The sequence below is a fragment of the Bacillus rossius genome, chromosome 2 (assembly GCF_032445375.1).
Source record: "Bacillus rossius redtenbacheri isolate Brsri chromosome 2, Brsri_v3, whole genome shotgun sequence".
Classification (NCBI taxonomy): Eukaryota; Metazoa; Arthropoda; class Insecta; order Phasmatodea; family Bacillidae; genus Bacillus; species Bacillus rossius.
Window position 1 is genome coordinate 127,297,845 of NC_086331.1, and position 14,718 is coordinate 127,312,562.

At 40.2% G+C, this 14,718-nt stretch overlaps 1 protein-coding gene across 6 annotated transcripts in view; it reads left to right on the forward strand.

Annotated features, from left to right (window-relative positions):
• LOC134529800 (galanin receptor type 2-like) overlaps window positions 1-14,718 on the forward strand; it is a 66,266-nt gene that overhangs the window by 4,006 nt on the left and 47,542 nt on the right. For 2 of the 6 annotated variants that reach the window (XM_063364252.1, XM_063364253.1), the window contains exon 2: window positions 5,949-6,065. Coding sequence is in view for 1 of the 6 variants with exons in the window: in XM_063364254.1 (XP_063220324.1) it covers window positions 6,710-6,720; window positions 9,990-10,413 (435 nt within the window). In the remaining 5 variants the exon portion in view is untranslated. The other 4 variants (XR_010074710.1, XR_010074709.1, XM_063364254.1 and 1 more) reach the window with 4 other exon arrangements.

Here is a 14,718-nt window from a genome sequence, read left to right on the forward strand (position 1 = left end):
CCGTAACAATAAAAAAAATTGGTTGTCTGAAAAGTCAGTTTACGGACGATAGTTTAACGTGACAACGTCATAACAAAACATTGATGAAATGATTGCATACTTTATGAATAAAATTGAATCATTTTTATTTTATAATAAAATAATAAATACTTGAAATTTTACTAGTAATCAGATTTTTAAAATGCAAGAATAATTAACCTTTATTGCCAAAATTGTTGTAATAAGCAATGAAAACCACATTAACTTTTCACTTCACTTTATAAACAGTCGAGTGTAAGAGAGATAGATGCGGCTCAAGCGTACGATGAGCGTAACGGGACACAGCGTAACGGAACAATGTGTGTAACGGGACACTTTTTCGTGCGTGCAGCCGGCGTTCATCGATTTATTAGTCGTTGCCACGTCAAAAAATGCAAAAGAACACATTTTTACCAAAAAATATGAGAACTAGTCTTTCAGTACCCGCCAGAGGTGTGTAACATCTAACCTCGGTAAGGAACAAATTCATGTGTTCTCATGTTGCAAATACACTTGTAATACGAAACTCGGACACGAAATTTGACGTAGAATTTTTCGAAATAATGCCGATCGTGATAAATATACGCAGGATGTGTTTTCAACTACATTTATGGACGCGAATCACAACTAGTTGCCGCTAGAATTCGCTGTCGGAGCAGACACGTCAACTATCGAGTCCTTCCATTTGCAGAGGGAAATGTTAATCTAAATAATGAAACTGCTTCGATAAAAGCGTAAAAGACTTGAAAAAATGCTCAACCCTGTCTATGGGCCTGATTTTCGATAGTAAATTTTATCAAAATACTGCTCGTCTTGATAAAATTCATTAAGCAGTTAATACTGTGAAAGTTTCCCTTTGGCTTTGTGAACTTTAGTTCGCCCATTCGTCTCATATGGCAGTCCTGTGGTTACTCATTTCCGTTCAACGTGACTTCCGTTCTGTTTACGAAATTACTCCTCCCAAATGCCGTATACCGACAGCTAAGATGTTTATACATTAATTAACAAAGGAGAAGTTCACAACCTGACAAAAAATTTTTGAAATTTTTATTTCAAATGTAATTTTTCGTGATTCACTGAGCTTGATTTCGCAAGATGTGCGTTGGTTTTCAAGTCAATATTTTGTTTGATTTCTCCGTGTGTTCCTAGTTATTCATGAAAATATATTGTTGGTATTCTCTGTGTACTGATTATTCCTGGCGAGACTTCTGCTGATATTCTCCGAGTGTTTCTGGTTATTCCTCAGAAAAAATCGCTGTATGCATTTTTTTTTATATGATGTATGCAATTGTTTACAGAGATTCGTTTCATTGCTGAATTCCTGTTACCGAAACAGCATATACAATATATTTTTATAATGTGGAATTCAAACAAAAGAATGATTCATTTCTCAATCGATTACTCAGTCTGAAAACAACTGAGAAACACTATCATGCAAAATGGTTTTCCTTTTCCTTGAGGTATAGCGATCGTGAGTGAGTATCCCACATCTATACTAATATTATAAAGCTGAAGAGTTTGTTTGTTTGTTTGAACGCGCTAATCTCAGGAACCACTGGTCCGATTTGAAAAATTCTTCAGTGTTTGGATAGTACATTTATCGAGGAAGGCTATAGGCTATATTATATTATCAATAACATTAGGGATCCTTACTAAAAGTCCAATTTAGAATCAAATGCATTGGAAGGGGTTAGATACAACATGCAATACACGTACGAAGTGTGTGTTGACAATGCCGCAGGCGCATAGAAGTTTATTTCCTATTGCCTATTAACATTGTTGCCACGCACTAGATGCCTTATCATTCTTAATTTTCCCATACAAGTAAAAAACACCCTTGTGATATTAACGACGAAGCAATCAGTACCCTCATATAGAATACATAGAGATAGTGTGAGGTATATATGTAGATATAAAGAGATAAATACAGATAGAGAGATTCATAGATATATATATGACTATAGATGTAGATAGAGATAAATATATATTTAGAGACATGGATAGATTATTTGTATATGTGTAACTACTTCAAACACATTACAAAACAAAACTGAATGAGGCATTGCAATGCATGCCGAGCATTAGCTAGATAATGGAATCTTTTCAATATTAGTAATCCCTTATTTTTCATTTTTTTTTATATTGCTTTATAGAGTCTAGATTACATACAGACCAGGTAAATAACTATAAACTGGCAGAACAACGTCTGTCGGGATCTGAAAGTGATATAAATTATTTTGCACACTTGACATTCAAATTAAGAAGACAATTACTAACTACATCTGATCTCTAAACAGTTCCCCTTCACCCTGTGTTCAGCCCGGGCAACGCTGGGTACTGCAGCTAGTCCCATATAAAATAGTTACTGCCTGTACAACACAGCATGTGGCGACAACTGTTTACAAAAATCGGAACTTCTTGCAACAAGTTTTTTTTTTGCATGAGATAAATTTACTCTCGCTGTTGAATGGAGCTATTTTAGTTAGTTGGAGCCTTGTTGACTTTTGGCCTAGTAGCCTCGTAGCCAAGTAGACTTGTATACTTGTAGTCTCGTAGCCATGTAGCCTTTTAGCTTTGTAGTCTTGGAGCCTTGTAGCTATGTGGCCTTGTAGCCATGTAGAATCGTAGCCTTGTAGACTGATAGCCTCGTAGACAAATATCGTTGTTGTCAAAAGCTGTTGAATCAAAATGCAGATTGTGCCATTTTAGCTGGATGGAGATGGATCATATTGTATCCTACCGTATCCTGTCGATCATATCCTACTTATGTGATCGTGTCCTACCGCATCCTGTCGATCGTCTCTTACTGATGAGGTATTATGCTACTGTATTCTACTTATCATGTCCTACTAATGTGATCGTGTCCTACCGCATCCTGTCGATCGTGTCCTACTGATGGAGTATTATGCTACTGTATTCTACTTATCATATCCTACTAATGTGATCGTGTCCTACCGCATCCTGTCGATCGTGTCCTACTGATGGGGTATTAAGCTACTGTATTCTACTTATCATATCCTACTAATGTGATCGTGTCCTACCGAATCCTGTCGATCGTGTCCTACTGATGGTGTATTATGCTACTGTATTCTACTTATCATATCCTACTAATTGATAGTGTCCTACCGCATCCTGTCGATCGTGTCCTACTGATGAGGTATTATGCTACTGTATTCTACTTATCATGTCCTACTAATGTGATCGTGTCCTACCGCATCCTGTCGATCGTGTCCTACTGATGGGGTATTATGCTACTGTATTCTACTTATCATATCCTACTAATGTGATCGTGTCCTACCGCATCCTGTCGATCGTGTCCTACTGATGGGGTATTATGCTACTGTATTCTACTTATCATATCCTACTAATGTGATAGTGTCCTACCGCATCCTGTCGATCGTGTCCTACTGATGGGGTATTATGCTACTGTATTCTACTTATCATATCCTACTAATGTGATAGTGTCCTACCGCATCCTGTCGATCGTGTCCTACTGATGGGGTATTATGCTACTGTATTCTACTTATCATATCCTACTAATGTGATCGTGTCCTACCGCATCCTGTCGATCGTGTCCTACTGATGGGGTATTATGCTACTGTATTCTACTTATCATATCCTACTAATGTGATCGTGTCCTACCGCATCCTGTCGATCGTGTCCTACTGATGGGGTATTATGCTACTGTATTCTACTTATCATATCCTAGTAATGTGATCGTGTCCTACCGCATCCTGTCGATCGTGTCCTACTGATGGGGTATTATGCTACTGTATTCTACTTATCATATCCTACTAATGTGATAGTGTCCTACCGCATCCTGTCGATCGTGTCCTACTGATGGGGTATTATGCTACTGTATTCTACTTATCATATCCTACTAATGTGATCGTGTCCTACCGCATCCTGTCGATCGTGTCCTACTGATGGTGTATTATGCTACTGTATTCTACTTATCATATCCTACTAATGTGATCGTGTCCTACCGCATCCTGTCGATCGTGTCCTACTGATGGGGTATTATGCTACTGTATTCTACTTATCATATCCTACTAATGTGATCGTGTCCTACCGAATCCTGTCGATCGTGTCCTACTGATGGTGTATTATGCTACTGTATTCTACTTATCATATCCTACTAATGTGATCGTGTCCTACCGCATCCTGTCGATCGTGTCCTACTGATGGGGTATTATGCTACTGTATTCTACTTATCATATCCTACTAATGTGATCGTGTCCTACCGCATCCTGTCGATCGTGTCCTACTGATGGGGTATTATGCTACTGTATTCTACTTATCATATCCTACTAATGTGATCGTGTCCTACCGAATCCTGTCGATCGTTTCCTACTGATGGTGTATTATGCTATTGTATTCTACTTATCATATCCTACTAATGTGATCGTGTCCTACCGAATCCTGTCGATCGTGTCCTACTGATGGGGTATTATGCTACTGTATTCTACTTATCATATCCTACTAATGTGATAGTGTCCTACCGCATCCTGTCGATCGTGTCCTACTGATGGGGTATTATGCTACTGTATTCTACTTATCATATCCTACTAATGTGATCGTGTCCTACCGCATCCTGTCGATCGTGTCCTACTGATGGGGTATTATGCTACTGTATTCTACTTATCATATCCTACTAATGTGATCGTGTCCTACCGCATCCTGTCGATCGTGTCCTACTGATGGGGTATTATGCTACTGTATTCTACTTATCATATCCTACTAATGTGATCGTGTCCTACCGCATCCTGTCGATCGTGTCCTACTGATGGGGTATTATGCTACTGTATTCTACTTATCATATCCTAGTAATGTGATCGTGTCCTACCGCATCCTGTCGATCGTGTCCTACTGATGGGGTATTATGCTACTGTATTCTACTTATCATATCCTACTAATGTGATCGTGTCCTACCGCATCCTGTCGATCGTGTCCTACTGATGGGGTATTATGCTACTGTATTCTACTTATCATATCCTACTAATGTGATCGTGTCCTACCGCATCCTGTCGATCGTGTCCTACTGATGGGGTATTATGCTACTGTATTCTACTTATCATATCCTACTAATGTGATCGTGTCCTACCGCATCCTGTCGATCGTGTCCTACTGATGGTGTATTATGCTACTGTATTCTACTTATATCCTAGTGATGTGATCGTGTCCTACCATATCGTAGCGGAGCATGCTGTATGCTGGTTGTAGCGGCCGGAAGGGGAGACGGCAGGGGAGAGGTGGAAATGACGCAGCAGCGATGCTGCTTGTGTTGGTCTACTCCTCAGTTTTCGTAGCGGCTAATGATGGACGCTACGATATTTATTTAATTTAATTTAAAGAATCTAAAATTTATTTATTCGTGTGGAAAAGGGTTATTGATTCGTGCAATTAACTTAATACCCCAACTACCTGTTTGTGTACAACAATTGATACTATATTTTCTACAAATATAGAACATATAAAATACCAAACGTTTGTGTCGTATTTTAGCAATCATAAGCCAATTGTCACTATAATAGACACTGATATTTCTGAGGATAATGATTCATAAACAATTATAAACTAATCAACTAAATTGATTAATGTTTTTGTCAAATTAAATAACGAATTCTTTGTAAAATATTTTTGAAAACAATAACTTTTAATAATTTTTTACATTTATGATCATACCCGCCTCCTTACTATTATATATACATATATACTCTTGTGAGATTATACCCGCATCCTTACTATTCTTAATTATTATCTCTTATTCAATAAAAAAAACTAATAATTAATTTTTATCTATGCCTAACAATCAAGAAGTTTCACTTCTGTTGCGCGTGGACACGATGCACCCCCTCCCCCCTCCCCCCCCCCCTCCCAAAGCACCTCAGCTATCTCACAAAAAATATTTTATAATAACATGTTTTCAGATATCCCACACCATAAAAACGTTCGTTGAGTGGAAGAGAAAAGATCCTGAATTAGATGCCTACATTTTGACTCCAAATGGAACTTGGAAGAATGGTACTGTTGTCTGCATTGCCCAGGTATGTATATCTCCTTTATTTAAATAAAATAATAACTATATTGGACTCATCCTGCTACTTTTTAAACTTACTTTTATATCTGAAAACTTTATACATATAGCCTCTTTATTTGTATGACTTTTACCTCAAAGAAATGACAGAGTTTAAAAGTGGCAGTAAATATGGTGCGCGATGACCGTATAATGACTGGAACAGTGCCGAACAATGTCACAAAGAGTTTTTGCAGCTACGAAATGTCTCTAGAGTAGTCATATACCTCGTATTATTTGCCCTGTCATTCCCTTTTAGTGCAATTTATTATTTTATTCCATTTATTTCATACAAATATGTCTCTATTTTGTTGGTGGTGGAACAATCTAATCTTTGTTACTTTAAATTGTTTGTGTGTGTCTATATATAATTTTTTTTTCCAGTTTGTATCTTTTCGCATAGCAATATATTCCTGCGAAGAAAGCAGCGAAGAAATTTTAAAATGTTTGCAGGAAACCGAAAGAATAGAATGGAAATCGCAGAACCTACTGTTTTTGTGTGTTCATGAAAGATTTTCTGATTCAGTTTTGGAAGTGATTCGAAGCAAAAATGTCACGAACATTATTCAAGTGAAAAATACTACGTACTGGATTACTGACGAGCAAGCATCAAATATGCACCCTGAGTAAGTTTCAACTAATATATTTATACCTTATTGCAGTACCCATAGACTATTTCTTAGCTCCTGGTCTGAAGTCACTTCTTTGAAAATATTAACGTCACAGCGTTTTGTTGTGGCTCGTTAGCTTAACGATAACAACAGAAATCGATAAAGGATCTTTTCCGTTCTTGCCAATGTGTGTTGAGTAAAATAATTACGATATAGGCCTACTGGTCTCCTTGACAACAGAATCAAATGAAAGAAGTAATAACCAAGCAGTTTCGAGCAAGCATTTGCTGCTGTAGCGAATTAATTGAAAGTGCTAGTGACAAGTACATATCCTTTACCATCTTTGGTATCGGGTCAAGTCATTTGTGGGCGCAAGGGAGTGATTTAGGAGGGTACGAGGTACATACTTTCCCATTTAGCTATGAAATAAATAGTCGAGATCTCGGGGAAGGTTGTATGTTATTTTGGGTGATGCAAAGAATCTGCTGCAATCCTTGTAATCACAAACCACAATGGGCAGTGGTGCATGTTGGGAATGAAAGTACAACGGTCCAAACCAGTTGCTAATGACGTAAAATTCGTGAATACCTTATTACCTAATAACTGTTTGTTTTAATCCCCTCCCGAAATAAATTTTCCGTAACCGCAATTGGTAAAGCAGAAGTGGAGTGGAGTGTTGAGGATTAGAACGTCACAGATCTTATGCAACTCATAAGAAAAGGTCGCGAATATTCATTTTGCACGAAAAATGTAAAGTGAGAGCCGTTTGCAAATATGTTACACTACACAAGTAGCCAAATGCTTTTTTTTGTTTCTGTATATTATTTTTTACACATGTAAATACCTATTGAATAGCAAAGATTTTGATACTTTTACATTTCTAAATATTACTTCCAAGAAAATCTCGTCATTTAAATGTTCTTATTTATTTACTAAAAAAGTTGATTTTCCGATTTATTCCACATGCGTGGTTGTTTTATGTAGAAGAGTGCGCATTTTTGTATTCTTCACTTTAATTTATTTTCATTTTTAATCATTTCAGTTAGTTATATTTACACGAGATACTTAAGACTTTAATTCAGCATTTTCCTCTCATTCCGCGTTTTTTTCTTTGTAGACCCGGCATGGCTTAGTGAAAATAATAACCTGTATAGGCCTATATGTGCTAAGATAAATCATTGATTATGTTTGATATTACATTTAACTATTTTTTGAGGTAAAACAAAGTCCTAAAAATTCATATTTTGCATACCTAAACACTAGTGATTTTAAAAATATGGAAGGCCGCTAAAATTTTCGAAGTATTCAAAGGTGGAATGAATTCGTATACTTATGCGTTTCATAAAAATATCTGTAATTATTTAGAACAGTTTTATAGGCACACGCCATTTATTGTCATATAAAAATCTTAATAACGGACGAAGTAGATAAACAATCAAATACTCGGACACCAACATTGTTGGGCTTGTCTTGTCTGTCGCTGCTTTACCCAAGGTTTTTTTTTTATTCTGATTTAAGATTTTTTTTGGACGTTGGGTATGTCCAAGGAATTTATTTTAAATCACTCTCCCCCAGTGCAAGAACAGTTCAAATAATGTAGTTTCTTGATGTAACTGCCTCTTCGTTGGCAGCCCACTGTGTTGGTCTGTGCTGTACTTTTTGAGAAGCCTGAGATGTACATCAAGCTCTGTCCCTGCCCGAACACGCCCGAATATTCACCTTCGGCCAACCTCGGGATTTGTTTTATTTTTGCGCAGGAAAAATGAATTCAAATACTAAAAGTGGTCGGTTAGGTTATCTACATTAAAACACTTTAAAACACTATGGACGGTTAGTTAGGTTAGTATAGCTACATTAAAATAAACAGAGAAATATAAATTTATATAAACAAATCCCGAGGTTGGCCGAAAGTGAATATTCGGGCGTGTTTGGCAGGGACCGAACTTGATGTACATCTTAGACTTCCCATACTTTTTCCCCCCGACTAAATTCCTTCCACGGAGTAGGAATTTGACATTTGCTTGCTTTCCGCGTGTTAAACAGTCTAATCCAGCAACGCGAGCTCTGGTTACGAGGCAAGTACAAGGCCCCCACAAGGATGGAGCTGGGATGACCCCTGGGTCCAGAGCCCGGACTCAGCCCTGTTCATTTTTTAATGTTTCACCATTATAATTTTTACAAACTAGAAAAATATATAGTATAATTTATAAATAAAGCTTAGTTTGGACTTATACAATAGTAACCATTATTATACCCTGTATTTTCAGGTTAAATAACATTCTAAAAAGAGTGTAGGTAAGAAATAACCATGCATTTCTAATGTAACACGTGAAAGTAAAATGGGGTCTCCGATCCTGGGTCCAGGGCCCGTAATCGAATGTGGGTGCCATGGGCTAGTGTACTCACTCGCCCGCCCGCAGGCTCTCGCCGGACGTGTACGTGGCGCCCGAGCTCTGGCCACGAGGCTAGTGTGCTTACTCGCCCGCCCGCAGGCTGTCGCCGGACGTGTACGTGGCGCCCGAGCTCTGGCCACGAGGCTAGTGTGCTTACTCGCCCGCCCGCAGGCTCTCGCCGGACGTGTACGTGGCGCCCGAGCTCTGGCCACGAGGCTAGTGTGCTTACTCGCCCGCCCGCAGGCTCTCGCCGGACGTGTACGTGGCGCCCGAGCTCTGGCCACGAGGCTAGTGTGCTTACTCGCCCGCCCGCAGGCTGTCGCCGGACGTGTACGTGGCGCCCGAGCTCTGGCCACGAGGCTAGTGTGCTTACTCGCCCGCCCGCAGGCTCTCGCCGGACGTGTACGTGGCGCCCGAGCTCTGGCCACGAGGCTAGTGTGCTTACTCGCCCGCCCGCAGGCTGTCGCCGGACGTGTACGTGGCGCCCGAGCTCTGGCCACGAGGCTAGTGTGCTTACTCGCCCGCCCGCAGGCTCTCGCCGGACGTGTACGTGGCGCCCGAGCTCAGGTCACGAGGCTAGTGTGCTTACTCGCCCGCCCGCAGGCTCTCGCCGGACGTGTACGTGGCGCCCGAGCTCTGGCCACGAGGCTAGTGTGCTTACTCGCCCGCCCGCAGGCTCTCGCCGGATGTGTACGTGGCGCCCGAGCTCTGGCCACGAGGCTAGTGTGCTTACTCGCCCGCCCGCAGGCTCTCGCCGGACGTGTACGTGGCGCCCGAGCTCTGGCCACGAGGCTAGTGTGCTTACTCGCCCGCCCGCAGGCTCTCGCCGGACGTGTACGTGGCGCCCGAGCTCTGGCCACGAGGCTAGTGTGCTTACTCGCCCGCCCGCAGGCTCTCGCCGGATGTGTACGTGGCGCCCCTGGACGTGTCGCACGCTCGCCTCATCAACGACAGCTGGCCGCACCGCTCCGACACGTCGCAGGTGTTCATCGAGCACCTGCTGCGCGCGAGCAGCTGCAACGTGGGCGTGTTCGCGAGGCGCGACTCGCAGCTGGTGGCGTGGGTGCTGGACGCAGACTACGGAGTGGGGCTGCTCGCCACTGCGCCCAGCCACCGCCGGCTGGGCCTCGCGCGCCAGCTGCTGCGCTGCCAGTGCCGCGCGCTGCGCCAGCTGGGGAAGCACATCTGCCTGCACATCGTGGACGGCAACGAGCCGTCGCACCGACTGTTCCAGAGCCTGGGCGCCGAGAAGCTCAACCGGTGCTCGTTCATCGCCGTCAACTCTCCCTCCGGCGAGCAGGCGGGCGGCTCGTAGGCCGTCCTTCGCTCTGTGACACGCCTGCAAGTTGTGACAAACATGATTCCCTTTTACTTGTGTTCCGAATAAATGCATTGGAAAGAAGACAACAAACAATTATTTTTTTTTTTTTAATAATTCAAAGTACCTGTACACGCCTGCAAGCAAGTTTTGATCACACCATAATTTTGAATGGCAGCGTTAGTCATCTCATTGATATATATACACCTATGTATATAAATTTAATATTCTGTAATGCCCCAACCTTCTCCTAAAGTCGTGTCTGGACTTACCTTTGAAGGACGGTGGGTCAAGTTGAGTGAACTCCCTTATAGTACCTAAAATTAAGGTTAACGTAAAAAGAAAAATGTTAATCACTCTTAGCAATGGTATGTCAAATAAAAAAAAATTAAAATAAGGTGCTTTCATGAAAATAAATTACTTGGTTGAGCCAGGCTCTGTTAAAAAAAACAAACATATGAGACACGGTAACAAGGAAACAATGTAAAGAATAAATGATAATGTAGATGTAAGTAGTTTAATATTAAAAAACATTAGAACAAGCTCGTTATTTAGATGCGCATTTCACTATGGTATAAAGTTATGATATTTATATGAATAAACACAAAATTTGAACTATACAAATATTGGTTTAAGTAACACTTCACAAAAATATAATTGTTTTAATAAAATAATTTTGCGACAGTGAGAAAAAATTCGTGTTGTTTGTAGATCTATGTGCAATTAAACATACTCCAGCCACTTACCATCTTTCATACTTTCGTATTATTTACAATAAAAATAATGAAGTTAGGTTACAACTTTATACCATTCTTGGGACCATTGGAGAAAACTCGTGCAGCATTTTTTAGTCTTCCGTTGAGATACGTTCCACTTGGCAAATTGCATTTTAAATGTAAATACCTGTGAAAACGCCATTAAAATTATATTAGTTTTGGAGATTAGCGTGTTCAGACAAACAGACAAACAAAATATTTAAAAAAAAAAGTCTTATTGTTTTCTGTTACACTCCCTACATCACCCGCAATGAGTTTTTGGCAAATATTTTCAATGTACAGACACGACGGTTCTACAGTTTTATTATAGTATAGAAGAAGATTTTATTCTCCTTAACCGTACTGCACAAAAATGTTTGACATGCAACTTTGACAGCTAATTTTGCTAAAAGTATGCAACATATACAAGGGCTGTTTGTTTAAACCTCCGATGGGCTATAAAAAAAAGAAAAAATTAAATAACATAAACATTTTACTACCAAACGTTCAGCAGGGTCTTAATTATGTTTATACATAATCGCCAAAACGATTGAGGCATTTGTCATATAGTGACACAAGCTTCTCGATGTCTTCTTCGAAGAAGTTAGCTGCCAGTGAAGAGAGATACAGGGCCAGCGCCTGGATACCCCTCCTCCTCACGACGCCGCTGTGAGGCGGGTGGACTAATAGTACGGCGCATTCTGCCCCACTATCCGCATCTCTTGCGATACTTCTAGACGCGGGAGCCAGCGCGGAGCGCGATTAGTCCACCCGCCTCACAGCGGTGTCGTGAGGGAGAGGGAGACACAGGCGCTGGCCCTGTATCTCTCTTCACTGGCAGCTAACTTCTTCGAAGAAGACATCTTGAAGTTTGTGTAACGATATGACAAATGCCTCGATCGTTTTGGCGATTATGTATAAACATAATTAAGACCCTGCTGAACGTATGGTAGTAAATTTTTTATGTTATCTAAATTTTTATTTTTTTATAGCCCATCGAACGTTGAATAAAAAAACTATGCCTCCTATATTTATTCAATTTTGTGAAATTCAGGCACTCAAAAAGCCGGCAGGTTTAACCGCGTGGAACGTAAACACCGATAACGACTGTACCGGGACATACGCCCTCGACGGCTCGCGGCGAGCTATCTTCCCTTGCACATGCAGATACGGCTCGCGGCGAGCTATCTTCCCTTGCACATGCAGACACGCCGCGCGGCGAGCTATCTTCCCTTGCACATGCAGATACGGCTCGCGGCGAGCTATCTTCCCTTGCACATGCAGATACGGCTCGCGGCGAGCTATCTTCCCTTGCACATGCAGACACGCCGCGCGGCGAGCTATCTTCCCTTGCACATGCAGATACGGCTCGCGGCGAGCTATCTTCCCTTGCACATGCAGATACGGCTTGCGGCGAGCTATCTTCCCTTGCACATGCAGACACGCCGCGCGGCGCTGCAGTGTCCGGGCAGATGCGCTCAAATCTCAGAACCACCCCCCCCCCCCCCCACACACACACCCGTCAACAGGCAAACCCGGCGTTTCCCACGTGGCTGTGTTAAAACAAATAATCCTCGCAGTGGCCCTGCAGGAGGATATGTTTAGAACATGCTGCGTGGATCCTACATAGCTTTTACTGAAACGGGTTGACACTGCGTGAGGAGTGATTTTTGTGTGATCGTCGGTGGCACGTGGTTCATTATTGGTATTATTCATTCACAAACTGGAGAAAAAAACGAGACCTGTTTTTGGCAGGATGGTTTTAAGTTAGAAATTTAAAACATTCTAATGGAATGCTATCCACAACCTGGAAAGTCAGGGTAGTTGGAATTGATCAAGGAAAGTCGGCTAATTTTCTTAAAATCCTTGAAAAGTCATTGAAATCCCCCAGTGTTAGTAATTTGACGGGAGGAATGTCCTGTTCAATCTGCCATCGCACATACTGTGAAACAATTTTTTTTTTTCAGATGGTGATCCAGTGCATAGTCATACACACTATAAAATGGCGTATGTAAGAATCTGAATTCTCATTTTGGTTGTATGATACTAGGTCACCTTTGGGCACGGTGTATGCTGAATTTTCTTTATTTCTTTTAGATAATCACAAAATATGAATATTAAAAACAATTCTCAGGGAAATTTGAAATTTTGGTAATGTGAAATCAGGGAAAGATCAGGGAAATGTTTTATATAGCTTTGTGGGCATCTTGTATCGTTCAAAATATTAGCATGTACTACAGTTTTTGAGGTTTTAGTAACAGTTTATGTTTTCCAAGATTCAAATTTGTCCTGTTTCTGTATTTATTCATGATTACGTAGGCACATGATCTCGACAGTATTTTCTTTTAAAAGGAATAGGAAAACATGCGGTCATCGTCGCTAACATTAACTTATCTGCTATGGTTATGCTATATGCAGTAAAGGTTTTCGGAAACATTTGCCAGTTATATTTTGTTACGATTTCGATCTCAAAAATGTCGATATTGTTTTCTCGAGATATTCTTAAGACATTTTCAATACTCCCTTGGCATTCGGGAATACTGTCACGAATTGTACATAAATTACAATTGTTAACAGGAGTGCAAATAATATTATGAATCAGACTAACATTGATTTCAAACTAAGATATATAGCCAGAATAAAAAGTTATTATTACCAACATTAAAAATTATATTTGAAACATAAATATGCAGTTTCATCTAGTGTTAAAGAAAATATGACAATTACATATTCATGAAAATTAAATAATCAGTACATGCCAATAAAACTCTTAACTGTTATGTAATCATCTCAAGTATCCTTGTGGGTATAACTTGGTGAGCATGAAACTAGAATGCACTATCTTTCATAAAATAAATGATTTTCTATATCATCAATCTTTCACACACAAATGATACCTACTTAGTAATTCACTTATTTGCGAAGCATTTTTGTCGTTGGCCTTTCTGCATAGAGTAATAAATTTTAAAGAGATGTTTTATATCTTAATGGACTCAGAATAATACTAATAACAAGAAGAATATTATAACATAGTGAATTAACAATTCAAATAAAAGTAATAACCTGGGATATAAATAATCTGTAGCGGGTCCACTATTACAAGTTAAATACGTTTCATAGATTTCGTAAAATCCAAGCGATGTTCTGGTCTTCGAGTAAGGAAGACTGGGTTTTTTATTTTTATAGGTCATGGTTTAAGTTCCCAGCCTGCATTTGATGTGCTTTTAAAAAATAAAATTTAAGAAGTATTCTTATTATAATATGTTACATTTCTGAGCATGAATGAGGTTAAATGGCCACTTTTGCACAATCAAAGCCAAAACTTTTCTTAAAAAAAAAAAAAAAAGACCGAACCCCCTGTCTAATATAATTGAAAACATCCCTGCCAACCCCATCCTCAGTTCATACATACTTTACACCACAGGTCGCTATTTACCTACCGGCTACCACTATTAGGAAACGTCCAATAATTTGTCAAAAGTTATTTCAGGAAACCATGAAAAATTTTAATCAGTATTCCTCGATCAGTATTCGAATCCAGGGCGTC